Raw genomic sequence first — 26,821 nt, forward strand, 5'->3', positions numbered from 1 at the left:
AGGTCATGTCACCAAATGGATTACATTAAGGTAAACACCCAGATAAAACATTCATTAAATCAGAACACATCCCAGTTAGCTTTGTATTAAAAACAGTACATGGAGCAGTATTGATGGCTGATAGTTAATGTTGCTAAAAACAGCTTTTCTGGAGGAAGCTGTTTTCAACGGCAGACCGTTACATGCTGTTAGATTAACAGATCTGCCCACACAGACCCTCCTTTTAAAGACAGACAGGTTCTGTTTAGTAAATTATCACCGTAACACAGTTTAGAACCACGAACTTTAAAGTGATATAACAGTGACTCATGTAAGGCAGTGCTTCGATAAAACTTTTTAATTAGTCTCTTTTTAATACTCTATTAGTGGTGTAAGTGTTTTCATTGAAAAGTCAATGAATGATAATGTGCCTAATTAAAGTATTTGACTGTGTGTGTGTGTGTGTGTGTGTGTGTGCGGGTTTCACCAAGCTAATAGCAGAAACCCTTCAGAAGCACGACCTCTTCTCTTGCACAGCCTGCATCTTTCCCCCTACACACCGAGAGGGCTCACCTTGTCCTCACCACAACTCGTCCCATCCACGGCGCCGTCCAGCTTTGAGTGGCAGGTCGTGCCCATCGTGCACCACAGTGTACTGCATACATTCTAGAGAGAAGAGCAGAATGCTCAGGTACTTCTGTGGCCACGCGTCTGCTCGTATGTGAGCCATTTGGATCAAACAGAACCCCAGTAGGGTCTCCAATTAATCTAATGCACACATGTTTTTCATGGAAAATGCCCACTCAGTGGTATCGTATGTAAACTCTTTTTAGTGTAAAACAAATCCTGTGATAAGCGCTGACAACAGAAGGTCTGATGCAGCTCTGATGTGATTTTACCTTTTCTGATATTTGTGCCAGCTAGTTCAGCCTCTAAGTTATTAAGAAACTAATAGGAGTATAAACTGTGTGCTGTGTAGTACATGATGTTTAAACTCCTTAGATGGAATCATATTCCTCTTGAGTTCAGCCTCCTCTATCAGGACCAACGATCTCCTCCACAAACACGGAAAAACCCCGAAGCCTCTGACATCATGGCCGGGTGAAGTGGGAACTTGAGGATGGGAGGAACACCTTATAACTGACCCACTAAGTGCTATTTTTATGTCTGGGTCAAGTTTTCCTTTGTTGTATGATGTCAGCCCTGGATTAAAAGTAATTTTTTCACGGTTTCTCTTGAAACAGTATGAATGCTGGTCAGACGGACGGATGGATGGACTGACTAAAATGGCGAGAAAACCAGAGAAGTGGTAAATAGTCCATTCATATCTAATCTTGCTATTCCAAATTTTAGGGCATTAATATCAAGTTCATTGTCTTTAAAATGTTCTATAAATAAATGGTGTTTCCGTTACTTATTGGTAGGTCACTTCCTGACAGAATGTAAGCAAAAATATTAGTTTAAATGCAAACACATCTTGCTATGGTGGATCTTTCTTTGCTATTTGGATTTTCACGAAATTTGCACGGCATGTCCTGTTATATCAATAGCTGGAAACGAATGGAGGAGGAGAAATGAAGGTGGGCTTGATGTGAATAAAACATCTTTCTCCACAACCGACTTAATCACTTAGACAGAGGACTGGGAAAATACCAGTCAGAGGCAACAGAAAACCCCCACACAAAAATAAGGAAATGAAAATCCAGCACTACAACATATGTTTTTTTCTCTCAGAAAAGAAGTATAAGGATAAATTGAACACTGACTGTAGAAAGTCTTTAATGGCATGTAGACTAAATGTACATGTGCTGTTATTGCTACTTCTCTCACTACAGCTGACTGGATTTAAACTGGGTCACTCTAATCTGTATTTGGGTTTGTGCCATTTGTTGTTCTGCAGGTGTGTTTAGATAAGGTTTTCTTTGGGTTCAAAATATTTATCTTGTGGTTCTATGATATCGCATGCAAGGATTTTCTAAAAAGGTTTGGTTGGGACAGAAATCTGAGGACTTGTGGAATTGTGCTGTACAGGACACCAGAACAGAGCAGGACCCACTTCTGGTGGTTCTGTGATCCTTCTGCTGTTTTTCCATCCAGCGCTGCTTATAAAACCTGCACGTCATGTTGTTTACAGGAACACCATGTTGCATGGTGTGTGTATGTATGTATGTATGTGTGTGTGTGTGTGGGGGGGGGGATCTTTTATTGATCTAATTGCTCCAGTTTCTCCTTCCACATCCTATATCTGTTCTCATCTGCTTGTTAACCTTCCCACACCCGGCTGCTGTAATTGCCTCCTGTCACGTCTGACCTGTGTTAGCGCCACCAGCTGCATGGTGAGATTTGAGATTTTCCTTGTACTGAAGGTTTTTTCCCATTCAAACCCTCAGTTCAGGATGGATGGCGTGGTGTGGCTAAGGGAGGGGGTGTTTCTGGCGAGCTGCTTGCAGATACTTTACTGTAACCAGTGGGTGGTTAGAAAAATACACTCAGAGCCCAGAAGGCTGCAAATTCAATCAGACGTGAGACAGCAGCCACGATCTGAACCTGAACTGCTAATTCTGTCTTCATTGCTCTTCCACACTGTTAGTTACTGGGCAGCTTCTTCTGGAGCCGCATGCAGCCTCAACCTCTCAAAACATTTCAAACCATTAAGACAAAGTTATAGCATCTGTCCATGCTTATGCACTGACTACTACAGCTGTGCAGTAGCTCAGTCACCTGGTTGCCCAGTGGAAGGGCTTTTTTCAACCACCTGAACCAGTATTAGAGCTAAATTTTATGTAATTTGTTTAATTGTGCAGTTACTTAAAGACAGTGTCTGACTACTGGGAGATGGAGGAGATCTGACTAATCCATGCCTGATGGATCTGGCCTCAAGTAGGAAATACTCAGTTCTTTAAAAAGGCTTCCCATGAACAAAGATCCCCCATGAGGTGGGGCTTGTTCGGCAAATAATGAGAGGACTTGTGGAGTTCCTCTGGCATTTTAAGGGACTTCATGTCTTTGAAAGCCTCACATTAATGACCACGCTCATCAGAGATGATGCTTTGGATTCTTATATTAATTATAAAATTAGAGCTTGCCTCCATAACAACCCTCAAAAAAAGTTCTACTTTTTATCTTTCCAACTTATTCTAATGCTGATGGAAACTCCTTCATGTGCAGCCTGAGTTAATAGATACTGGAAGTCCTCAGAGCTCACCGAAGTAAAACGTTGTCATTACAATTTAATGAGGATGGATGGATGGATGGATGGATGGATGGATGGATGGATGGATGGATGGATGGATGGATGGATGGATGGATGGATGGATGGATGGATGGATGGATGGATGGATGATGGATGGATGGATGGATGGATGGATGGATGGACTGACTTTGGTGTCAGAGATTCGTCTTTGACAGGCACATTCCCGCATCCAGAGACATCAACAGACTTTGGCGTCTAAAATAAGCAAGAAAGCTCCAATAGTACAAGGCTGTCAGATCATTAGGGATGACAACACAGCCATGGAACTACATTCAGCCTTACCCCTAACTACATTCAACTCATTCCACCTTCACCCACCCACACTGAGGGATACACAGTCTCCCATCAGTGGGATTTGTGTATTTCTGAAGTGAAGTATAAACCAGACTACCAGAGGATAACCCACCATTCTGCCACATCGTTGCAAAATAAAACAAAATCCTGCTGTATCTGTCTGAGCTGGAGTTGTTACAGATTATTCTAAGCCACATTGTTTATGACTGTCAATGTCAAATAATACACTGAAGGTAGAGGAGCTGTGCGGAGAGGGCTGCAGGTAATATGCGCATATTCAAGGTTACAGGCTGCATGTGGAGGGAGAAAATGGATTTAAGAAGGTGCACCACTTTCATAATTTATGCTCGGGGACAGCGGGTCTAACAAAAACCTTGTGATAATTATGAAGACAACGGGTTGAAGATTAGGTGAGATCAAGGAAAGAAGAAAAACAACAGTTGTGGTTTAGTTCCCAGGCTTACATCCATGTCGTCACAGAGCCTGGAGCTGGGGCCGTACTGGAGCCGACACTGGTGCACCGCAGTGTACACAACGCCAGGAAGCACAGAGTTCCACGAATGCTTGTCCTTCACCGGGGCATCATCGAGGCACCAGCCCCAGCCACGGCTGCAGGGGAAGGGGGAGATGAAGTGTTACTGTGATAAAGAAAAAAAATCCACCAAAACTATGCACAACTTTTCTGCAGCCATGGATGGAATAAAAGTAAACTTATCATTCACTGGAAGGTTCAGTCGAGAGCAGCTTTCATTTGCTCCAGACGGCAAACAGCGTCTCCAAACAGACCCATCTATGATTTTATATTGGTAATAAAGGAGTTCACTTCAGCGCTTTCAACAGAGGGTTCTACGGTTAGATAGAACAGGTGTCTGCAGCCATTTAACTGTGCTAACCAGGCACAGTTTAGAAGGACATTCATTAAACTCAGACGCATTCATTTGAATCTGATGGGTTCTTCTTTCATGACAACCAAAACAAGAAGAGGGTTCTCCAATGATTACAGGAAAAAGTTCAGTCGCCATTTGATTTGTAAATTTATTATCCTTTTCATCGTGACTTTAAAGGAAACTGAACTGGTTTGTAAAGGAATAAAGCTACACTGTCATGAATGAAGAATAATTATAGCAGTATTTGAATTATAACTCCTCAAATCACTCGAGAATATTGCACAAAGGACAGAAAGAAGAGAACAAATGAATGCAGGATGACGAACAGGAAAGCAGCAGCACCAGAGGAAACACAGTGAGGACAACTTGAGAAAGTCAATATTCCTGATCTCCAAAGCATCTGGCTCCCAGTTGGAAGGGGGTTGGGAGGTGGAGGGGGGGCAGGGAGATGGACACAGGAGACCTGAGGAGACCAGGCAGGTCTGGACAGGTAATGGATTGAAGCTCAGTGAGAGATTTGAAGAAAGGTGCAGCAATAATATAGGCGAGAGCAGGCTGTGAGCAAGAATGGCAGCAGTGAGGGAGGGGGCGGAGGCCATTTAAGCTGCAATAATGGAAAATGTGGAGAGCGGCTGTGTGCAATTTGCATATTTATGTGCGATGATCATCACTGTCAGGGTCATTTTTATCGACTGAGTGATGTGTTTTTAAGATTCCAACACGAGTACTTTAAAGAACTGGGGTTGGGTTTGTCGTGATAATGGGATTCCGAACAGATATTACAATTATTTCAGCCACTCTAAATGTTCACAAACTCAGACTCAGTCAGTGTAGTTAATTATTATTATTATATTATGTGCTTCTGTGTTTGCAGGGCAAATTAAATCATTTTACTCAATTGTTGTCCCTTTTTTTTAGGCTCAGATTATAAAATTGTGGCTGTGTTTGCAGTAAAACCCCAATTACCCACCCACCCCTCATCATCTCTATGTGCTCTCTGAAAATGATTGTATGCCACTGACTGTCACCAACGTGCTCTCTAAAACATATGTAATCTGCCTCCTCTTTTAATTTCATCCTATTAAAAAAGCATGTAGCATCTAATTCTCTGCAGCGCTGCCGGGCATTTGTACTGACAGAGTTTATGTTAATTGGTCATATTGACAAAGCCCACGCAGGACGGCTATTAGAAACCATGTCAAACACAAATAATGCGCTTCCACTCCTATTAAATAGATTTTTGACAACAGGTTGAAAACCGGTCAAACTGGGACTAGTCCGGGTTGGATGCTGCTGAGGGTGTAAACATGGGACCAAGGTGCTTTAACAGCAGAGAGGAGGCCTTTACATCGCGATGAGCTCTCAGCAGCTTGGCACCAATTAAAATGTTCTCCAACAGTGCCTCCATACTGAAGGGGAGCACAGAGTATAATTATGTTATTGCGGAGCTTCCATCCGTGGAAGCTTCCCTGGAATTGTTTACAGACATTATTGAGGTGCTTCATATCTGCCCTAGTGTTAAAATTAATTTACATATCGTGTATAAACCTGGAGCAATTGTGCTGTACCAAGATCAGAGACGCTGAGATGGGAAGTATAGATAAGAAATTTAAATGCTCTTTTCCATTTCAGAGAGCAGGCTGTGAGCAAGAGGGAACACTGAGGCGAGGGCAGATTCAGAGGAAGGTGATCCATACTGGGATTTAGGATCCAAAGATGGGAAACCAGTGAAGAAGAACAGGTTGTTGTGGGAAGAGCGAGGTGCATTTAGGGAATGTGAATGGGCCTGGCTTGGATAAAAAATAAAAGGGGTGGGATTGATCTAACTCGGCAAAGACCACACCATGTGACCCTGTTTGTCTATCACGGGAGTGGGGGCATTCTGGGATGTGCTGATATTCCTTCTGTGTTCAGGTCCAGTGGCCAGAGTGACCATATCAGAACAAACTGACGACAGAAAGAAACAAATCAAGAAGCAAAGCAGACCGCCTCTGAGCAACAAAACCCAAGTTGGTTTTCATTCATATTCATATCGTTCCGTGCAAAGAAAGCTGGACACCTTGGGTTTTGAAGCTTTTGTCTGGACAGAGCAACACAAGCAACATTACTACTTTAATACAGCCCTTCAGACATGACGCTTCACTGATCCCCCCATAAACTTCAATTCCAACCTGTGGTTGAAACTTAGAATTGAAATCCTCAATGGCAGCGCTCAGACACACACAAACTGTCGCCTTTGTGGCACAAACTCCCACAAAGCGTAAATATGCCCCTGCAGCCTTCTCCCTCAGAGGGAGGACAAGAAGCTGCAATGCTGTCAAGTAGCTAAACACCCACTGAACGAATTCCAGATGCTCGGACCTGAAAACTGGAGGAGCCATTGTCCACTTTTCCAGACGTTCATATGACATCGTGTGAGGCCTGAATCGCAGTGTGACCCTCTGATGGGAGGGAGACACGGGGGAAAGTGTCCAACTGATGAGGACAGATCGCCTTGGGCTCTATCGGCAGGTCTGCTTTGCACTGGGTTGCAAGTACAATTGAAGTCTTTTAGACAAAAGCAGGAAATGCTGAGCAATCATTAAAACTGGTGGTTTAGTCAGTTGAAAATGAGACTCTTTTAGATCAAAGAATGAAGCAACTGTAGTTTGATAGTTGTCTGCACTAGAATGAGCAGCGTGTGTGTGTGTGTGTGGGGGGGTGAGCGAGAGAAAGAGAGGGAGAGGGAGAGGGAGAGAGAGCGAGTATCTCGTGGGAGAAACATAGGCAGCTTTGTTCTAAGAGGAGTCGCCTGAATTAAAAGCTGTCAGACTTTTCCAACATCCGGATACATGCAAAGGAGAATTTTATAAGAATTTCTTGAAAAAATAAACTTTTGTTTTTGAACAAAATATTGCACATCTGGTCCATATTTTGAGCTCTTTATTCTCATTCTTAAATCGGAACTACTGAATTGTGAGGCTGCATGTGAAAACAAACATTTCTCTACGGTGCAGCCTAAAACTTTTCTGTTTCTGGATTTCTTCATGAGACATCCGAACCCCCCCCCCCCACACACACACACACACACACACACACGCACACACACACGCACACTATGCTGAAAGTTCAGTCGCTCATCATTAGGTGCGTCACTCACTCAAGGAAGCGGGTGATGTACTCTCGGCTGCATCGTGACCACTGGGGCAGGGAGGTGCCGTACAGAAGCTGTGGAGACATGACGAAAGGTCGTTTCCCAACAGGTTCACAGTCATTACCGTTGCCATCATGCTGAATCCCAAAGCTGTGACATAAAAAAAGATCCCACATGTTCAACATGAGACTGATGACAGACAAACACGTGAGATTTAGCAGCATCTGGTGGAGAAAACACACTTTTTTTGTCTCCACTTACAAGACAAGTGATGGTGATTAAAATGAAAAGGTTATTGAGGCTTACATAAACTATGTGATTAAACAATCAAAAATGTGATGTGGGATCTTTTGAAACCCACAAACATGTTTTTAGACGAAGGTCACAGTCAGCACTAAAGGTTTTTTATACATCCAGCATAACAACAAAGAAGGGATTTATGTCCACATACTGCATGTCTCCATTTAGGCTTTCCATCCATGTTTTCTTTACTTGATATTATGTTGCGTAGTTACATAATTAACACAGTTTGTTCTGAAGCCCAGACTCCTCAAAAAAAGCCAGTATAATTCTCAAAGCAGAGCTGCTAGATTCACTTTTACTTTGTACTCAGTGAAGGAGAACTTTTCTATTCACAAGCACTTCTTGTCAGTCAAGGACCTACAGAATCCTTAAAGATGGTGAACAGGATACAGTAGAGAGTTGCAGAAAGAGCCTGGGTTGCACATCCACATGCCAAACACATCAGGGAGGCGAGGGAGTATTGTTAAAGATTGTGGAGAGCCAAAGGCCATGACAGTAAATAGGAATGAATAAAGGAATCTGTCAAAGGTGGTGTTACTGACAATTTTACACAACAAACCATTCCATATGGTGCAGAAACATACCACACTGCAGCCTTGAAACCTCTTTGTATTGAACAATAGCTACAAACGCAGAACATTCATTATTGTTATTTACACAGTCGGAGGGCAATGAACAGAGCACTGTTACATGGGTCATTGAGCTGTTGTATAGCCATTTCAGAAGAGGAAACTACAAACTTCACACAAAGACCAGATCAACAAATACGTCCAGGACACAAAGAAAAAGCTGAACCAGAAGTGAATGAAATTAAATCTTATATAGCTGCCTTTTTTCTTTTTCTCTACATTTGTTAAAGATAAAACATACAAATGTTAAAGCAGGGCCTGATTCATGCTGTTTTCTGGACTGCTCATTGAACACCATCATCCTTCAACATCTTAATGAGCAGAGTGGTCTAAAAAATACCTCAGTGTGACACTGGGGCTATTGAACTCTGGAATGATGTAGTTGACTCCCTATGCTATGAAACAAACAAACAAACAAACGGTTAAAAACCATTTATCTTTCCTGCTCAAACACCTAACAGTTTCTGCAACGGATGAGTGCTCACCTTCCCCCTCCCATCCCCACCACCTCTACAGGGACACTATAGAGAGCATAACATGCAGAGAGCATAAGCCTGCAGACGCTGGTGAGGACTGCAGAGAAAAATGAAGGGACTTCCAGGACATTGCTAGGAAACACTGCCTGACAACATCTGCAGGGGCTCCTTCCAGCCCCATCATGGACTAACTGGCAAGAGAGTTCGCAGCCCGAGGGGCAAAAATAGCTTTTACGCAAATGTCCTTACACTCGCTGGACACAATTTAATCCCCCTACCTCCTCATTATCACACTGGGCTACAAAATTCTTTTCGAATTTTTGGTAAATTCTTATACAGCATTCCCAGACATGTATCAGAGGGCTGAGACGAATGTGACGGAGTTTCATTTGGATAAGCGCTGCTGGTGTAAACCTAAATGAAAAATAAAGAATGTTTGTTCTAATCTAATGTAAAAATAAACAAAGGCATACAGGTGGACAGTGCGTGCATGTGCATGTGTTAGAACCGTACTTGTGTCCCAGCTCATGAGCCACAGTGAAGGCCACTGGTAGGCCCGTGTCCTCACTGATGCTGCAGCTGCGATGGGCCTGACACATGCCGGCCACGTGAGACAGACCCAGAGTCTCGCAGGGCATGTTGATGGCCGCACAGATGTCCTTCCTGTGAAAAGTTACAGGTGAGTGTAGATCACAGTTCCACTGGAAAAGACAGAAAACAACTTCAAATGTCATCCTGGCAGGTTGATGCATACACTTGATTTATTTTACAGTGTTTACTGATGTAAAACTCCTGTCTAACATGCTCTTTTATGTCTTTGAGATGAATGATTTCTGCATCCCAACAGGATAGTCAGGGTTATTCAATGACAGGAAGTGCTAATTTGCATGCTACATTCCGTTACTGTAGCCAAACCTGTATTTTTTTCCATCCATCTATCATCCATCCATCATCCATCCATCCAGTTTACCTCAGAAAGAATTAAATCTTGCCAATTGACTTAACCCACTCTTACACTCCACTCCGACAAACAGAATCAATAAATTACATGAAAATATAAATGGATGGACAAAAAAATTAACCCTTGACCTTTTCTTTGTGCTTTTTCATACAGGAAAACCATGTTCCTGTGGGCGAAGGGTGCTCTTCTTTTACTTTTTCTGTCTAAGTCATTGCAGGAAATCCAGAAATAAAATCTATCATTCGGGGTGGATTTGTGAGGTGTAAAGGTCATCTGAGGAGGCAGCTATAGTTGGAAAACTCCTGTTAACGGCACCATTTACATCAGCGTGCATTCGGGACTATAAGGAGCTGCAACAACCTTTCATGAAACAAACTATTACAAAAGGGAAAAAAATATATATCAGGAATTCAGTAACTTCTGAGGAATCAAAAAGGCTCAACTGTAGAGAAGACGGGCAAGATTTTCCTACCTAGTGAGAAGAACAGAGACATCGTGATGCAGTGGGTGATCGTCTCCTTTCATGTTAAGCTTCTTCTGCCATTTGCAGAAGCTGTGCAAACTGTTGTCAGCGTGGTGCGTAATCTTCAAATCATCCTGCCCTCCACATGCATGCGAAGCACACAGACAAGGAAACAAAGCAGTCAATTAGAAACCTACCTGCTGGGCCACAGAAAAGTACAGATTCTCTTTCAGCTTGTACAATTGAAATATTGGAATCGATCAAGTGGTAACAAATTCAAATGCAAGGAACATTTCATCCTGTAATTAACGCTCTACGGTGCACATTTCTGCTGCTGTAAAAGCATTAATGCAGGCGGTGCCTTTGTAAAGACACGTTTCATCATAATATGAGTGTAGGCAAGACCTTGTGATTTACAACAACAAGCAGGTGACACAATGCTAATGAACAGCTGCATGTTAGCTTATGTTGTCTTTTTTTAATTAGGGTTATTTTTACCTCATCCTGCTCCAGTAAGATGAGGCGAACAACAACAACGTTGATTGCATTTCCAATACTGGCATCTCCAAACAGCCCTGCAACCTGAAAAATAGTAAACATGCACAGAAAATTGAAGGTAAAGGGGCCTGTTGGCACTCACTACTCACCCCCCCTTCAGGCCAGATGATAAGTGTTATATGTTTTCGCGCTATTCAAATCTTTGCTTTCATCCGTATTACAATCTAGTGACTTTTGACCAGCTGAACGGCCACTCAGACAACCAGAATATAGCTTGTCAATCCTATTTTATGGTATAATTTTCAAATGCATCAAGACTGAAGATGCACTATTCACCATCTTTAAGGAAACATACCATCATTGATGCTGTTCATCAGTAAGAGGCCTCAAGAGGACATACTGGCACATTTGTAACAGGATTTGAGCTGAGGTCACACTAAGATCAATGAGCAGGATGAACACATTCTGAATCCCTTCTAAAGTGCTCCCAGAAGTTTACTAGCTGCTGGTGATTAGACTGGTGGAACGCCAGGATGGTTTTAGACAACAGTTAGGTCACAGGAGATGCCAACAGCAGCCGCTGCTACATAATGAGGGAGCTCCACCATCTACTCTGGAAATTTGCTCATAAAGATGTTTTGCATCAAGGTTTTTGATAACAGGAAACAGGAAGGAGACAGAATCCAAAGTCAGCCCCTCCAGCCTAAGATGCCCTTGACCAGCATTGAGGCTGGTGATAATGCCCCACGTGGCACTTTTCCCCTGCAGAAATCCCCTCTCCCACTGCCCATGATCGATATAACTATCATCTGTGTGCATCTCTATCCTCTGATGTCAGGGATCAGCCACAAATAGTAGAAATTAAAGCCTTGACAGAGGAAAGCTTTTGAAAACAAACCAAAAATACAACAGAATTTGTTGTAGAACCGTTTAAAATTCCCCCATGTAGGAGGGATCTACACAGGTGAGGCTCCATCCAACCAGGTGTGGATGGCTGCAAGCTGCTCGTTCGCTGGATTCTTATAAAGACGGGAAGCGAACAGAGAATCAGTGATGCTAAATGTTGATAACAGCCACGGAAAACCAGAGGTAAATCAGGCTCTTAAAGGAGGATTGGGTTTGAAGGCTTGAAGGTCTCAGATATCTAGCAGCATCATGTTAGGCAGAGTGTGTTTGGAGACATATCATCCTTTATCTAAAGACCTTTGAAAGATTTTTCTCTCATGTTGCTAGTATGAGCGCTATCTAAAGTGCAATCAATCTGACGGGGGCCAGCAGAGTTCAGGACAGCAGTGGAGGCTTCTTAGCGTGGTCGAGAACCCTGCAGGGGTCAGCCTTTAAAACAAACTCTCCAGATGAACAGTCCATTCTTGAAACAGAGGAAGGACCAATATTTTTGCTTACACAACAGGATGGGGGGATGTAACAAATTATGGTAAATTCAGTCAATGCAAACATGTTAGATTTATTTAATAACTGCTGCTCTTTTGTGATGTGTGATCAAAAGACTGCAGAAGGATTTTCATTTCATTGTATTCTACAAATCTACAGGCAGCAACAACAAGGCGACAAACACACAGGCAGCAGCAAACCCCTGCTGGCCTCTTGATCCGCACGTTTGTTGGCGTTGAATACAAAAGCCCAACAGCTCAGTGCTGCTGGTATGTTTCGCTCAAACAGTGCAGCAGGTGCTCAAAAGTGTCCATGACCTTTGCTGGTCAAAGCACGACCGTCAGTTTTTCTGTAAAAGCAGATGAACCGTCATCGTTTTGAGGACTTGATCTTTCATTGACCGGAGCAACATCGGCTGAACAACAGACCATTCACAACATTGACAACCAAATGTCTCTTATGTTCCAGCCTTCCTCCAGATTACCGACGGCTGCTGGACTGGGGAAGATGCATTCAATTTTTGAGGTTGCGGTTGAGGTAGCGCGACAATTTAGCCCCTCCATTATTATCTGCTGACACAAGGACTAGAAAGAACTGAGGCATTACAAAGAGTTTCTACTGAAGGTTGTCTGGATATTCTTCCAAGCCGCATCAGAAGCATTCCTCAGAAAGGAAAAGACTGCATTTCCCCGTGATTGATGAGCAGCGAGGGAGCGATTGAGATTGTCTAGTAATAACAACTGTAATAGCGTTGATTCCACATGCAGAGGTTTCTACGTTGGCCCACATTACCGATCCCAGGCACTCTCAGGGCAGTGAAGAGAAGTGAAAAGAAGCTCCCACGAATAGCCACCATTGATGCAGCTTCAATCTTCCATCATTTTGATTTTAAACTGCCAGCAATAATAGAGGTGTGATTACAAATGCCCCCCCAGAACCACATTCATCTGATGAGGTCATTCTCTCTCTCTCTCCCTCTCTGCAGCAGCTGCATCTCCTCCCTACTGGCCAAGATTCCTTCAAATGTTCCACGCTGCCAGAGCAGCATCTCTGGGTTGGACAGTGCCTGGTACCTGCACCAGCAAACTCAAGCACAGGCCTTCTCAGCGGGAGGGACGGACGGGCAAATGTCTTTTTGGACTCAGTGCCTCATCGAAGAGGGAGGTCTTCAGTGAAGAAGGAGCAACATTTGACATGCATATAATTGTGGGTACTGTCGCCGTTTGCTCCTTCCTCCCTGACCCAGTTCTGCTTCTCTTCCCAGCACGGCTTCACCCTCACCAGTGCCAGCTCTGCATTGGCTCACAGCAGCTTCCTGCAATCTCCTGTTTTTTGCTTTGTGTTTGTTTTGTTTGAAAGCACACGCGTTTTTGTGTGCCATGGTAATTTCACACCCGCTCCTCGTGTTGGGTCGGTTGCGTTTCAGCAGTTGCAGACGTGAACTGTGATTCGGGGAGAGAATTGCAAAACCAAAACCTCTGAGTTTAAGCTGCAAAAATAGTGCTGCCGCTTTAAAGTATTTGTTTCCAGTCACCATCCCGTTCCACCCATTAGCAGCAGAATGGAGACAACACTACTGTATTAATAAAATCAAAAACGACCCCGCTCTGCTGCTTCCTTGTCTTTAGTGTCAAAAGCATAAACCACAAATATGCAACCGTCTCAGCGTGAAGTTAGCCTGAACACAAAGAGCTGGATTCCCTGAGGGAGGTTTGGAGTTAGCTGAACTAATGGAGCTGTCATGTACCATCATGCTGCAAAACCTTAAAGCCAATTTTCAATGTGGCACCTACTGAGACGTCTGCTATAGCTGCCAAAAAAGAGCCCCTGGCGATGAGCTTGGAAATGACTGTCCATACCAAAACCTGACGTGGGGATGTTTTAGTGGCCACGCATGAAAGCCTCAATTCCTCTCACACACTTTGCAGCTCCTTCTCAATTTCAATATTTTATCCAGGCACCGCCACTGCCGCCTAACACCTCCGCCAACAGTCAGAGCAGCAGTTCAACGGCTGAAATAGGCGAAACCCTTGACACTAGTTTATGCTGGCGCAGATTAAACGGATGCAGGATGCATGACACACACCTGCAGACATGACAAACAAACAAGCATGATCACATGCTTGTTTGTGCAAACATGCCTTGACTTTCTAATTATAGATCTATAAGTGTAGAGTTTTGGTTGGCCATGCAAAGACAGCACAATAAATCCTAGCAGGATGATCATGAGAAAGGAAGTGGTGGTCTATTTTAGTTTTTTTTTAAAAAAAAGCTAATGCTGTTTTTCTGCTGAGATCAGCTACTCCGCCTGTAAACCAGAGGACCCGGCAGGGCACGTAAACATTAACCTCAAGCGCAGCCAACAACTTTAAGTGAGGCTGTTTAGGAGACAATGGAGCAGCTGGGGGCCGAGGAAGATGATGCCATCGCTTATCGTTCGGGTACGGGCAGGACGTTGCTTCCTGGATGCTTCACCGGGTTGTTTTCCCAAATTGGAATGATTTCAGCCTTTCAAAGTTCAAAGCGGGGGAGGTGAAACACTCAAAGGTGAACCCTAAGAGGATGTTAGGAATAACGGCTGCTTCCTCGGTCTATTATTGTCTGCATGGTGGGTTAACCTGTGGACTCCTCCACCAGTGGATTCCATTTCCTGGCATTCTATCTCCTGATGGTGCCTTCAGGAGCTGCACATGTGAGTTTTGCATAGAAATTTCTACTTAAGGAGTCAGTTTATTTAACCCCTGATGAATGAGACACTAATAACATTGATCTTGAAAGGTCAGAGAGGTGATTGGACATGGGAATCAGAACATAACAGATGGAGAACATGGTGTAGGACCTTCAACATCCTGTAAACATTAAAACATCTATGCAGCAGCTTAAGATGGCAGCACATAGATCTTCTGTAAGAGGTGCCACTCACAATGTTCATGACAGCCAGGATGTAGTTCTCCACAGCTGTGCTCCCATGATACTCCACCATTTTAGGGTCGGCCACCACCAGCGTTTCCACCCACTTCTCTTTGCTGACTGAGCGCTGCCGAATCCTCCTCCTCTTTCTGAGACGGCGCCGCTCCCATCGTTCTCGGTGTCTCTCAAAATCAGCAAGGCTTTGATGGGAATCTGGGATGACAGAAATAGATGTTTCTGCATTTGCCTTTCATTCTACCGTGCGGGCACAGTAAAAAGGATCTATCTTTGTAAACATACCACGCAACAAGGTGCAGTACTTTCAGTACTTGCTATGAAAAAATAGAATAGAATTACCGGTAGTTTCAACTAAAATATAAGACCTTCCTTGAACACTACCTGCTTTCTCAGCTAAAGGAACGATTGATGACAACTGAAGTGCCATCTAGTGGCTGCGTACATACAACAACCCAACTTGCTAGCTTAAGAGCACAGCCACTTTGTACCCTATAATGGTGTAAAACTTAAGAGAACTGTCACTGCGGCAAAAGAATATAAACCAACAGGGGGCGCTGTGCAGAGGACTCAGACAGGGCTTTGCACTAGTCAGTTCTACACTACTGTATATGTTTTGGTTTTTTCAAGGAGTTAAAGAAAATAATTTGGATTTTTTTGATACATGAGGTGACCGTCCTACAGTCAGATAAAGTTCCCAGCTGCGACCTCACATTCTTCCCTCCCGTGCACCTTCTCTCTCCCACCTCCTTAGGAAGAGGCAATTAAAGGTTGGCAGATGGACACGGGTTTGCAATTCCAACCAAAGACATTCACTATGCTTCATGGAACTATTCAAACTGACATTTCAATAGAAAAATTACCAGCACGTGTCCACACTCACACTGGTGCTCGTTCTGCAGAGATACTCATTCAGGTTTAATGTCAACTGAACTCACTCAGAATTGTAAGTAGCTGATCTATGAGTGCAAAGATTTAACTCCCCTCCTCTCTGCAGATCATTAACTGAAGGAATAGATGTCTCCAAGTTCTCAGTGATGATGTTCAGTATGTAATTAAGAGTCACGGATGGCATAATGTGGACTACTTATAGAGACAGAACCTCGTGCTGCCTCATTATAAGTTATCGTGCAGTTTTAAGGACTGTGAGTGTGTGTGAGAGTTGGGTGTGTGTGTGGTACTTTTATTTCCACAGGTGCCATTGAGAGTCTGTTTTCCTGGTAGAGGCTGCAGGACAGGATTCCAGGAGGGAGAGGTCACGTGACGTTTGTAGATGGCGTGAGCTTGTGGCGCCGAAGTCTCCAGGGTCGACTTCTGCAGAGGCTGGATGAAAAACTCTTCTTTGGACAGCCGGAACAATCCTGTCTGAGGAAATCAAAGACTTGCGTTACCTCCCTTCCTTCTCTTTACTTTATTTAAGGATGTATTGAGGTTTTTGATGGATCATTATGATGCTTGTTTATCTGTTCATTTGGCCTTGAACTTTAGAATATTCTGAATCAAATCGATGCCACATTCAATAGTGATGAAAACAACATTGAGCTGAAGCTCTTCATCACCAGCAGCCCACATCTGCCTTGGAAATTTGCAGAAATTGTATTAATTTTTCCTCTCCTCATATCTACTCTAAATAAAATCTGGATTTATTAGAACTTGCTGATACATAAATAATTAAATCAATACATAAATAATCAAATCAATCACATCAGGGGTAAAATAACCTTCATAACAAAGTATTACTGTCCACTGTTGTGGAAAAAAAAATTATTCCATGTAATATAACTGCATGGTCAGACTCACACTTTTATACTGTAAGTTTTTAATTTCAGGAAATTTTCGCTCTTTGCAAATAAAAATAAAGATTGTGGTCATCAATATGGATGATGTAGGAGCACACAGAGAAAGCAAAAGTGTGTTTATGTTTATGTTATGTTTATTCATAGGTGCCTCAAGGTTGCATAAAAGCCACAATACATAAAAACACAAGAGCATAAATATATAAAAAAATAATTAAAATGAAATGAATGATTCAAAGCATGTAGAAAAAATACTAACAGACATGCTTGACGCAGGATGAAAATAACAATTTAATGCCTGGTCTCACCTTCTAATCTTTGCAATTCTAATGCAATTTTTATTTTTTTTCCAGAGAAGGTTCTAATGGGCAACGTATCCCAGCAACAGTAGAAGGTTTCATCAGTAACCAGACACTCCAGGGCTGGGAAAGCGTCAGATATTTTCCACAGTGAGGGAAAGCTGACAAATACTTTCACATCTGCAGAGCTGCAGTGGGCAGAGGCTGTCAGACATCTTTCATGTCCTTTGAAACATATTTCCAAAAGCGGGACATAAAATATCAAGACAGACACAAAGCAGTGTGAGACAAACAGCGTGAGAATAAACTGCAGCCCACCCCCTCTGTCTGACATCTGCATTCACTTCACTTCCACCCAGAGAAGCGCAACAATCTCAGAGCACAAACAGCACGTAAACCTCCAGGGGCGGTGCCCTGTTGCATCACTACAATCCGTCACTTTTGCAGTTAAAAAAGGTGAAATTTCAGTTTTCAAAATCATCTCCAAAGTCAAACTTAAGTCCTCAAACTTTTCACTCCATTGTAGGAAGCATGGCGACAGATCCAGCTCACGATCAATACGAGCTTTTCAGCTTGGCAGGATGCAACATACCAGCTCCAGGCTTGTCACAGGGCACGACGTGCACGGCAGTGGAGCTGTTTCTCATCGGTTCTCATGCAGTTGATGATGCAGCTTTTCGAAAATCTGCTGGCCACGTGTCAAGACATTCAGCCCAGCAAATGATGCACAACTGCTTACATTTTATGTGTACCCTCTGTTGGAGCCAGAAATGTATAGAGTGATGAGTAGAAGCGCTCTGTCCTGCAGATGTTGCGTATGAGGCAGGGTGCTAAAGTCCACGAAATGAATGCCAACAGATGTCAGATTTGAGGCTTTCTTTGCTTATTTCTCTGAAACTTTTGGTTTTGACCCACAGAAAACCTGAACCAGAGCTTGTTCTGCCTTTCCTGTCATCACAGTAACATTGGATCACAAATCTCGGATATCCCGTTCCCCAGTGCTCTGTTTATATGGAACAGCTGACGAATGCTCAGTGGGGGAACAACAGATCCCACACATGGACAGACAGAAGGATGAGCAAAGCGGAGGTCCTTTTATGTAAACAGACAGATGTGGGAGGTCACCAGACAGTCGATTAGTCTACATTCAGACCCTCGTCTACTCACTAGGTAGATCAAAATAACATAATCAAAGCATGAGACGGGGATTCCCACAGATGTCTCCCCGGAGAGGTGATTCAGAGACCCTAAAGCACACCCTCGACAACCTGGTGGGACTACATTTCCCACCCAGCCTTGGTGTTCTCCCAGAGGAGCTGGGGGAGGTAGCTGGGAAGAGGAGGATCTGAGCTTCCCTAATGAATCTTTTGCCCCTCTGATCCAGATTAGTGGAGGAAAATGGAAACAAAATTGACTTTCTGACTGATGACAATGTTGACAAATGGAAATGAAACCGACATAAAGGAACTTTCCTCACCACTAACAATGGCAGACAAAAGGGACAAGAGTTTATTTCTGTAGGGATGCAACAGATCCTCAACAGAGGCCCCGTTGAGGAGAAACATGTCAGAGCCGACACATTGCCTCATGGAATATTCTGAGACTAAATTGTCATCTTTGTTCGATTCCTTGTCTTTGGAAAAGTTGAAATGCACAAAGTCTGAGAGGGATGGACAGACATTTAAAACTGGCATTAATATCTCTGCTGTACCATTATCAATTCATTCCAAACATCAAGCCGGCCCCTAAAGGTTTGACTCCTCATCTTTGCCTGCAGCTACATTTTAAGAAGAAATTTAATGTGGCCAAAGCGTCAGAATTGAATTTGCTGCCAGCTTGTTGGCGAAAGGTTTCATGTGAAAGAACGTGTGAAATAATACTACGCAGGAATAAAATGACATTTGCTCTCTTGTCGCCTGCTTCTTTGCCATTCCATCAATGTGGGAATGTTTGCACTAAATTCATTCAGCCCTCAGGTGTCAACTTCCTGACCAGCGTTAGCAGAACGACACTGTGACACATCCAACCAGCCTCAAAGACAAAAACAGACATTCAGTCCTATTATTTTTACATAATTTTTCTTGAAACGCCATTGAAATTTCACGGTACTCACCAGTCCATCACAGGTGCTTATGGCTGCACTTCCTTTAACAGAGTCTTCATCCCACACTTCTCCTAAGAAATGACACTGGGAGGATGCAGCAGTCTGCATCTTGGCCCCCTCCAGGCCACCGTACCTCCTCTCTGTCAGGAAGCCAGGAGCCAGCAGGTGAGTGTTGAGGGTCAGATTGAAGCGCAGACTGTGGTTGCTGTGCCACAACTGGTAGAAAACTCGATCCATGTTTGCTGACCCTTCTGGGGCTTCCCTGCGCTGTACACGGCGAGCATGGTGAGACAGGAAGTTGGACAGGAAGTGACCTCTGGCATCCACTCGAGTGGGGTGAACCACATCGTACTGAGGCAAATCCAGTAGAAGCCTCTCTGTTGAGAACCATGGTGGGAAGAGAAGATGGGTTACAAAACCATGGGAAAGGAAGGGCAACTGTGACATGGCTGCAGAACTCTAAAGAAACCCACACCAGCCATGTCTAATCAGACGTTTGTATTCCCCTGCTGCTGAAGGGCCTGAGCCACACATCATTGTCCTCTGGCCTCGTTGTACTCGTCACTCTCTCACCGTTTGCATTTGGATCTTAATCCAATGCCACACCATAGGTGGACAAAAGCTTAGACTCTTAATCACCCCGTAGAAAACGTGTGTGAGTGTGTCTCTTAACACTTAACAGACCTAATAACAATGATAATAAATGAAGGCCAACTGTGCGGTTTTTTTTTTTGTGGGGAATGTTTTTGGTTTTTTGTGAGCGTTTAAACCATTCCAACAAGTCCATTTCTGCAGGACGTGTGTGAAAAATTCCTTCTGAGCGAGGTGCATGACCTGGATGGTCCCTGCAAGGCCAGGACCCAAAAACTGCCCAACTCTCAGAAATCCTTCAGCCCGTCTCAATTTTCCTCCACGATGTGAACATGACGGCAGAAATACAAAACAAATGCAGTAATCACAGCTGCTGCAGTCTGCCGCCTGGTTCCATTTACTCAGGATGTGCAGGGCAACAGCCAGCAGTGCACAAATCTGCAGCTGGCACCTTCTCTTCTGAAAAAAACCCTCTTAGAAAAGTCACTGTTAAAACCATATTTTCAGAAGAGGACCGATTACTTATGGCTCTGATTTCCTTTGATGAGACATTTAATAAAATCCACCTAATTCGTTTAGGTGTGTGAGAAACAACATTCTTAACACAGCTGCTGCACAGCAACATCACCCCCCCACCCCCACACACACACACACACACTTGAAAAGAGAAAAGAAGCGCAAATCCAACGTCCTTAACATCCACACAATGTGAAAATGTGCCTATCTGTGAATTCTGCCTTCAGCTGCAGCTCAGTGTGCACAGCAACTGTGCAGGCTGCCTCTGAAGCGACGGGCAGATGCCAGAGAGTGCATTCATCAGTTTTCTACAGATAAGACGAGGTTTCTCCCCTGTCAGCGTTGTAGTTTAGAACATCAGCGGGCAGTAAAATGTGAGGTGTGGACAAGCCTGGGGAACCAGCACCAGCTGAGCCAGGAACCTTCATCAACCAGGCAGCATCCTTCCCTACGTGTGATCTGATGGAGGTCAGGAGCAGCTTGGAAACTTAAATAAACAAGTCGTCCGGCTGACGCAGCCTTGAGGAGTGCGTTCCTTTTCCCATGAGTGAGCATTGCTGAGATTTTCTTTTCACATGTGAAGGACGTTCTCAACCACCAATAATAGGTGGAGCATTTTAATGAAAGACTACACGTTGCGCTCATATGCACGCATTGTCGTCCCAGAGCAAAACATCTGGTTGCACACACGGGTCACAGCAGCTCCATGAAAGAAATCCAACACTTACATCTTCTTGCCTGGTAGAAAAAACCCACATGGGCTAAAGAAACACCTCTGAAGTGTGACAACTCAGATCAGATGAGGGCAACACTGACCAACATGGCACTGACCTGTAAATAAACCTGAGGGTGCCATAAATTAGATTTGGAAAAGGGGTCACCCCGCTGCTGTATCAAGAAAATCAGCAGCGTGAATCCATCTCCTGCAACTTCCAGATCACTAGAAATCAATGAAGACACCCCGTGATTTTGCTGCATCTCAGGAAATTTGAATCTCGCTGAATATGTGTTGCTCCTCTGCAGCTATTTAAACCTCATGACGTCATACTGACGCAGGTTTACTGGCACCATCTCGATACGACAGAGACACTGACTCTCTCTATCAGAGATACCTGCACCTGATAGATTCTCCCCAACCAGAGGGGTCTAATGAAAGTGAGAAAGTTCACAAATAGACCAGTGAAGAACAAGAATTAAGGCTGACTCTATCCTGCTCATTATCTCTTGCTGAGGCCAGATCACGGGAGGGGCCTGCTGGAGACTGCCTGGAGGTCATGGGGCCTGGATTAGCTCAGTCCAACTGGGAGAGACGCCTGTCCTCCAGTAGGGCCACTACTTGCAGAGGAACTAACTGACAGCTGATGAATGACCAATGAGGTGATAACAGCTGGAAATTTTATCCTGAGGACACAGCGTTGGTGAAATCTCATTTGGAATTGAAGATTGTTCTTAAATCACATGACTCCCAGCACTAATCTTCCTCGCAGAGCATTTAAACCATCATGCTGCTAAACTGTTGCCAGTACATTTTATTAATTATGGGCTGGACCTCCAGCTGTTTTCGTTGCTGCTATAATTGTCCATCCTGTCTGGCAATAAATTCCATCTCATGTATAATTTAAATATCCCCCCCAAGCTTCAACAAATGCCAGTTTTTGCCACTGCTCTGGATCACTGACACCTCCTCCTTCTTCTGCTGCCTGAACCACAACCTCCACTTAATTCCTCCTGCAGGTGGTAGGCTAACCAAAAGAAAAGCCATGTCCCTCTATCAGCCTAAGCCTGATGGGTAAAAGCCTGTCAGCAGTCGTTGCTGCATGTATACAGATCGTTATCCTCAAGGAACCTTCTGGTCTCTGAAGCCATTAAACAGCCTAAAATCATTACTCCCCCTCAGTGACATGTCCACATCCTGACAGATGGTGAACAGGGTCCTCTCTGGAGGAACTCTCAGCTGAGTTAACAGGGGGTTGACAGGGTGCATTGAAGCCTGCTGTTCTACTTTAACCTCTGTGGGGAACATGTGAGGGTTTTTAAACTCTGGAGAGTGGAGGTGTAAGAGCTGGGTAAGAGGAGACCTTTTATCTGCTTTAGTCTTAATAAGCTGGTCTATGTACTTGGAAAGTGACTGGACACTCATTTTAATGTGAAAATGATGCTAGACATCCCCAACCTTCTGTGGGGAGATCAGGGATCAGTGACAGCTGCACTGAGACCGAGTGCACCTCCATGAGATGCTTGTTTGGGGGGACTGAGTGGGAATGCTCCAGTCTGATCTTCAGACCCTGTCCTCAGCCCTGTAAACACAGGTCACAACTGGCCTCCTCTGCACACTCAATCATGCTAAAGAGCAACAACAGTCCTCTGATTGCCTCTACTAACCTGGTTCCTTTTCCTGCAGCGGTCCGGACGCTTCGCAGGGATTCAGGAGGATCAGCAGTGCGCTGAAGAGGTGGATGATGGAGGCGTGACGGCTGCAGTCCCGACGACTCATTTTATCAGGACTCCGGTTTGGTATCTGAGGAGCATTTAACGTCTCCGTGACGCCGCGTCGACTGTCAGCTCAAACCATTCCCATCTGACCTGGATGCGCTTTTGTGTCTCTTTGTGGCCACCGTGAAATCCAACTCTTTCAGCTCCGACACTGCGGCCCGACTTGGGCCTAAACATGATGAGCCCCTGCGGGCCGGCCCTGCTCCATGATCGGTCTTGAGGTCGGCGTCAACGTTGCGTTTCCGTGGCTCCGTCCTCTCTGTCCTCCATCAGGCTGCAGCCGACAACCAGTGACAGCTCAAAAAGTTCCTCTGCAAACTTTCGCAGAGCCACCCCCACAGATGGGTGGACTTAAGACAAAGGACACTATCTTCCAGCAGGACTGGGAGCTTAAAGGGGAATGCCGCAAAGATAAATGCGGGTTTTTGGGGTTTTTTTTCATTCAAACTTGCCTGGGGGGAGGGGGATGGATTGTCCGGTGTCCAGTTAGACAAACTGTGACGGAAACTCACGGACGCTCAGTCGTGTTCTGGTCTATAGAAATAGAAAATAGAATAAATCGATGAATCAAGGTGTTCAAACGTTTAAAAGTGTGAAACACAAAGCAATGATATATGGAATATTCTCTTTATTTAAGAAAATAATTTCAATTAATAAGTTTTACTTAGTTTTTTTTAAATCTTTTTTATTCTGAGCTATTTTAGGTCGGTGCGCCATCTAGTGGTACAATCGAGACACTGTGGAGCACTACTGGAAACGGCTATACACGGAACGACACCAAAGTCTGGTGTTCTAGGAGCTTCTATTATTGAAAAACAAGTCATTTATAGGGCTCATACTGACTTTGGACTGTGTGGCTTATTCTGTCTTTTGTTGCTCCTGATTTGTGTGTCATGAGTATTAGTACAGAACACACATAAATTCAGTGTTTTGGCGGCTCGGAGCGCGTTTCCATGAGTGACTCTTCTGTGTCACGTCTCGTTCGACCAATCCGGGATGAGCACAGGACCGACCACCTGCATAAAAGCAGCGGTTTTACATTTACCAGGGTAAAGCGCCGAGGTGGTTTCACCTGTCGCGCTTGCCCCCGTCCTGTGCGCGCACTGGTACGTCAGTTACAGGTGTTGAATAGGTGATTAAAAATGGATGAACTTTTCAACCAAAGCAGCGCAGCCTTCAATCTCAGCAACGAGAGTTTTAATTTCGATGACAGTGCGGACGGCAGCTTCATCCTCAGGATACTCATCTCCGTGGTTTACTCGGTAGTTTGCGCGGTGGGTTTAGTTGGGAACCTGCTGGTGTTTTTCCTCATGAGACTGCGCCAGGGTCGAAAGAGGTCCACCATCAACATCTTTATCATCAACTTGGCGGTGACAGACTTCCAGTTCGTGCTCACTCTGCCCTTCTGGGCCGTGGACACCGCGCAGGACTTCAGCTGGCCGTTTGGAGACGCCATGTGCAAAATCATCCTGTCGGTCACCGTGATGAACATGTACGCCAGCGTCTTCTTCCTCACTGCCATGAGCGTGACCCGCTACTTGTCTGTCGCCTCAGCCCTCAAGAAAAAGACCTGCAGGTCACGGTGCGTGAAGTGGGTGTGCGCGGTGCTGTGGGTGGCCGCCACAGTGGCGACGGCGCCGACGGCGTTCTTCTCCACCGTCACTGAGGTCGCCGGAGAAAAACTCTGTCTCCTCAAGTTTCCAGAAGGGCACGACTGGCTCGCCCTCTACCACATCCAGAAAATACTGATCGCCTTCATCATCCCGATGCTCATCGTGTCTGTGAACTATCTGATGCTGCTGCGCTTCCTGAGGCTGAGGAGCATGGGCTGCAGCAACCCAAAACGGAGGTCCAGGGTCACCAAATCCGTCGCTGTTGTGGTTTTGTCCTTCTTTTTCTGCTGGATGCCCAACCAGGCCATTACTTTCTGGGGCGTCTTGGTCAAATTTAACGCTGTCAACTGGGATAAATCCTATTACATGGTGCACACATACGTGTTCCCCGTGACCGTGTGTCTGGCGCACGCAAACAGCTGTTTGAACCCGGTGCTTTATTGCCTGATGAGGCCGGAGATCCGGAAGATGCTGAGCGGATTGTTTTGGAGGGTCCCCACGCCACCCTCGCCGGCTGACTGCCCGACGCGCCTTTTTACGCACGGAGAAATCCAGAGAACGTGTCCGCTCCAGAACCAGGGGAAGGAAGACTGCGTGCTGGCCATCGTGGATCGGAAAGGTCTACAGAGCTCCAAAGTCATTTCATACACCCGGTAACTTTATTGACTCCTGTAAATGTCCCTGACGTGTATCCTCAGTCTCATGATGGACACGTGAGATCGGGGACACGTTTAATCATACAGCCGGAACGCTCTTTAAGCTTCTTAAATGACTTGATTTGAAGGATGGACAACAAAACCCACTGAAACAGACACAAAGAAGCAATCTGGGACTTTTTTTTCTTAAAAGCCCAGGTAAAAATGTATTATTAAAAGCCTTTAAATTACGTCTACACCCGTGAATGTAATATTTTGAGAATAACGCTCTGAAATACCAACAGGTCGCGCATATCGTACACTGTAAATGACCATCCACATAAACTGGTTGGGTTCGTGTCTCTCAGCTCCCCACCCCCAGTGACAGCAGAGGCAGTTCTGGAAGGAGCATCTCTGATGTTCACTCATGCGCGCAGAAAAGAGGAAAACTGGATTTCTTTTCCCGAACCTTTTTTTTTCTTTCTGTCAGGCCACAGGGTCTATTTGTCTTACTGAGCAACTCCTTCTGTTCCTCTGCAGGAGCACTAGGGCAAACGTCATTTGTACGGCAACCCCCCAAAAAAACCGATAGGATTTTCTTTTATTTAACCTTATTCTACACAGTTAGATCGATACAAAATGTATTTTTTCTTACCCGAACACACACACACACACACACACACACACACACACACGCAGAGAACGAGAGAGAGAGAGAGAGAGAGAGAGGAGAGAGAGAGAGAGAGAGAGAGAGAGAGAGAGAGAGAGAGAGAGAGAGAGAGAGAGAGAGAGAGAGAGAAATAAAGAAAGAGACTTAAGAACTGTCGCCTCATCGTGGTTAATGAGATCTCAACCAGAACTTGGCCGAGCCCTAACGTGTCCGTCAGCGGCTCGCCGTGATCGTATAGTGGTTAGTACTCTGCGTTGTGGCCGCAGCAACCCCGGTTCGAATCCGGGTCACGGCAGCGCCTTTGGGCGACGGTAGCTTGAAACTTTCGCTCGTCATAGAAGAGGTTCCAGGACATTTTGGAGTCGCCGGTATGTTGCGACTGAACTGGAACCAGTTGGCCTCATCATAAAGGACATTCAGCACTTTGATAAATCCTTCAACTGGTTGCCATCTCCCAAACGATTCTTTCATGGCCAAAACTAGAGAGGAAGAGCCCCCCCCCTTACTGACACCCTTCATTCACACACCATTCTCACTCCTCCATACATACACTCACATAAATCTATATTACCACAATTTCAAATGAATATGTATATTACATGTATGTTCTTCTACTGTAAGTTTGTCTATTTTTATTTTCTTGTATTTTGTATGTTATTGCTCAAGTTCTTGCTCTGTTGCTCTGTTGTAATACATTTGACTGTGGGTGTACATTCATACGTGACAAATAATAAAGAATCTTGAACCTTAAAATTGGAAAATAAACTCAGTGTTCCAGACTAAGACTGTGGCCATCAGCTCTTCTTATTTCCATCAAAGTTTCCCGAACTGTCAGGATGAAGTCGAGTGTGTCTGCTCAGCAATGATGGTTAAACTCTCTTTAACAGATCCCTCTCATCCCTCCACAGACA

The 26,821-nt window shown here is 44.5% G+C and overlaps 2 protein-coding genes and 1 non-coding gene across 4 annotated transcripts in view; 2 read left to right on the forward strand and 1 right to left on the reverse strand.

The window, feature by feature from the left end:
• LOC130521913 (A disintegrin and metalloproteinase with thrombospondin motifs 12) overlaps window positions 1-23,377 on the reverse strand; it is a 42,099-nt gene extending 18,722 nt beyond the window's left edge. Inside the window, exons 1-10 of one of the 2 annotated variants that reach the window (XM_057025788.1) lie at window positions 22,882-23,377; window positions 19,402-19,769; window positions 16,375-16,558; window positions 15,192-15,391; window positions 10,877-10,960; window positions 10,388-10,512; window positions 9,468-9,617; window positions 7,553-7,696; window positions 3,991-4,135; window positions 553-645 (exon numbers count right to left, since the gene is read on the reverse strand). In XM_057025788.1, the coding sequence (XP_056881768.1) occupies window positions 553-645; window positions 3,991-4,135; window positions 7,553-7,696; window positions 9,468-9,617; window positions 10,388-10,512; window positions 10,877-10,960; window positions 15,192-15,391; window positions 16,375-16,558; window positions 19,402-19,769; window positions 22,882-22,993 (1,605 nt within the window). In that variant the 5' untranslated portion in view covers window positions 22,994-23,377. Of the gene's footprint in view, window positions 1-552; window positions 646-3,990; window positions 4,136-7,552; window positions 7,697-9,467; window positions 9,618-10,387; window positions 10,518-10,876; window positions 10,961-15,191; window positions 15,392-16,374; window positions 16,559-19,401; window positions 19,770-22,881 lie in introns of those variants that run through there. The other variant, XM_057025789.1, reaches the window with a different exon arrangement.
• A 585-nt stretch (window positions 23,378-23,962) lies between these two features.
• On the forward strand, window positions 23,963-26,693 carry LOC130521645 (relaxin-3 receptor 1-like). Its single transcript, XM_057025363.1, has one exon. The coding sequence runs from the start codon at window positions 24,135-24,137 to the stop codon at window positions 25,260-25,262; it is 1,128 nt and encodes a 375-aa protein (XP_056881343.1). The 5' UTR covers window positions 23,963-24,134; the 3' UTR covers window positions 25,263-26,693.
• trnah-gug (transfer RNA histidin (anticodon GUG)) lies at window positions 26,134-26,205 on the forward strand. Its single transcript has one exon. It is a non-coding gene; the product is annotated as a tRNA-His (tRNA).
• Window positions 26,694-26,821: the final 128 nt, after the last annotated feature.

The sequence above is a fragment of the Takifugu flavidus genome, chromosome 2 (assembly GCF_003711565.1).
Source record: "Takifugu flavidus isolate HTHZ2018 chromosome 2, ASM371156v2, whole genome shotgun sequence".
Classification (NCBI taxonomy): Eukaryota; Metazoa; Chordata; class Actinopteri; order Tetraodontiformes; family Tetraodontidae; genus Takifugu; species Takifugu flavidus.

Coding starts and splice junctions, on each gene's coding strand:
- LOC130521645 (XM_057025363.1), top strand. CDS start 24,135: ATGGATGAACTTTTCAACCAAAGCAGCGCAGCCTTCAATCTCAGCAAC.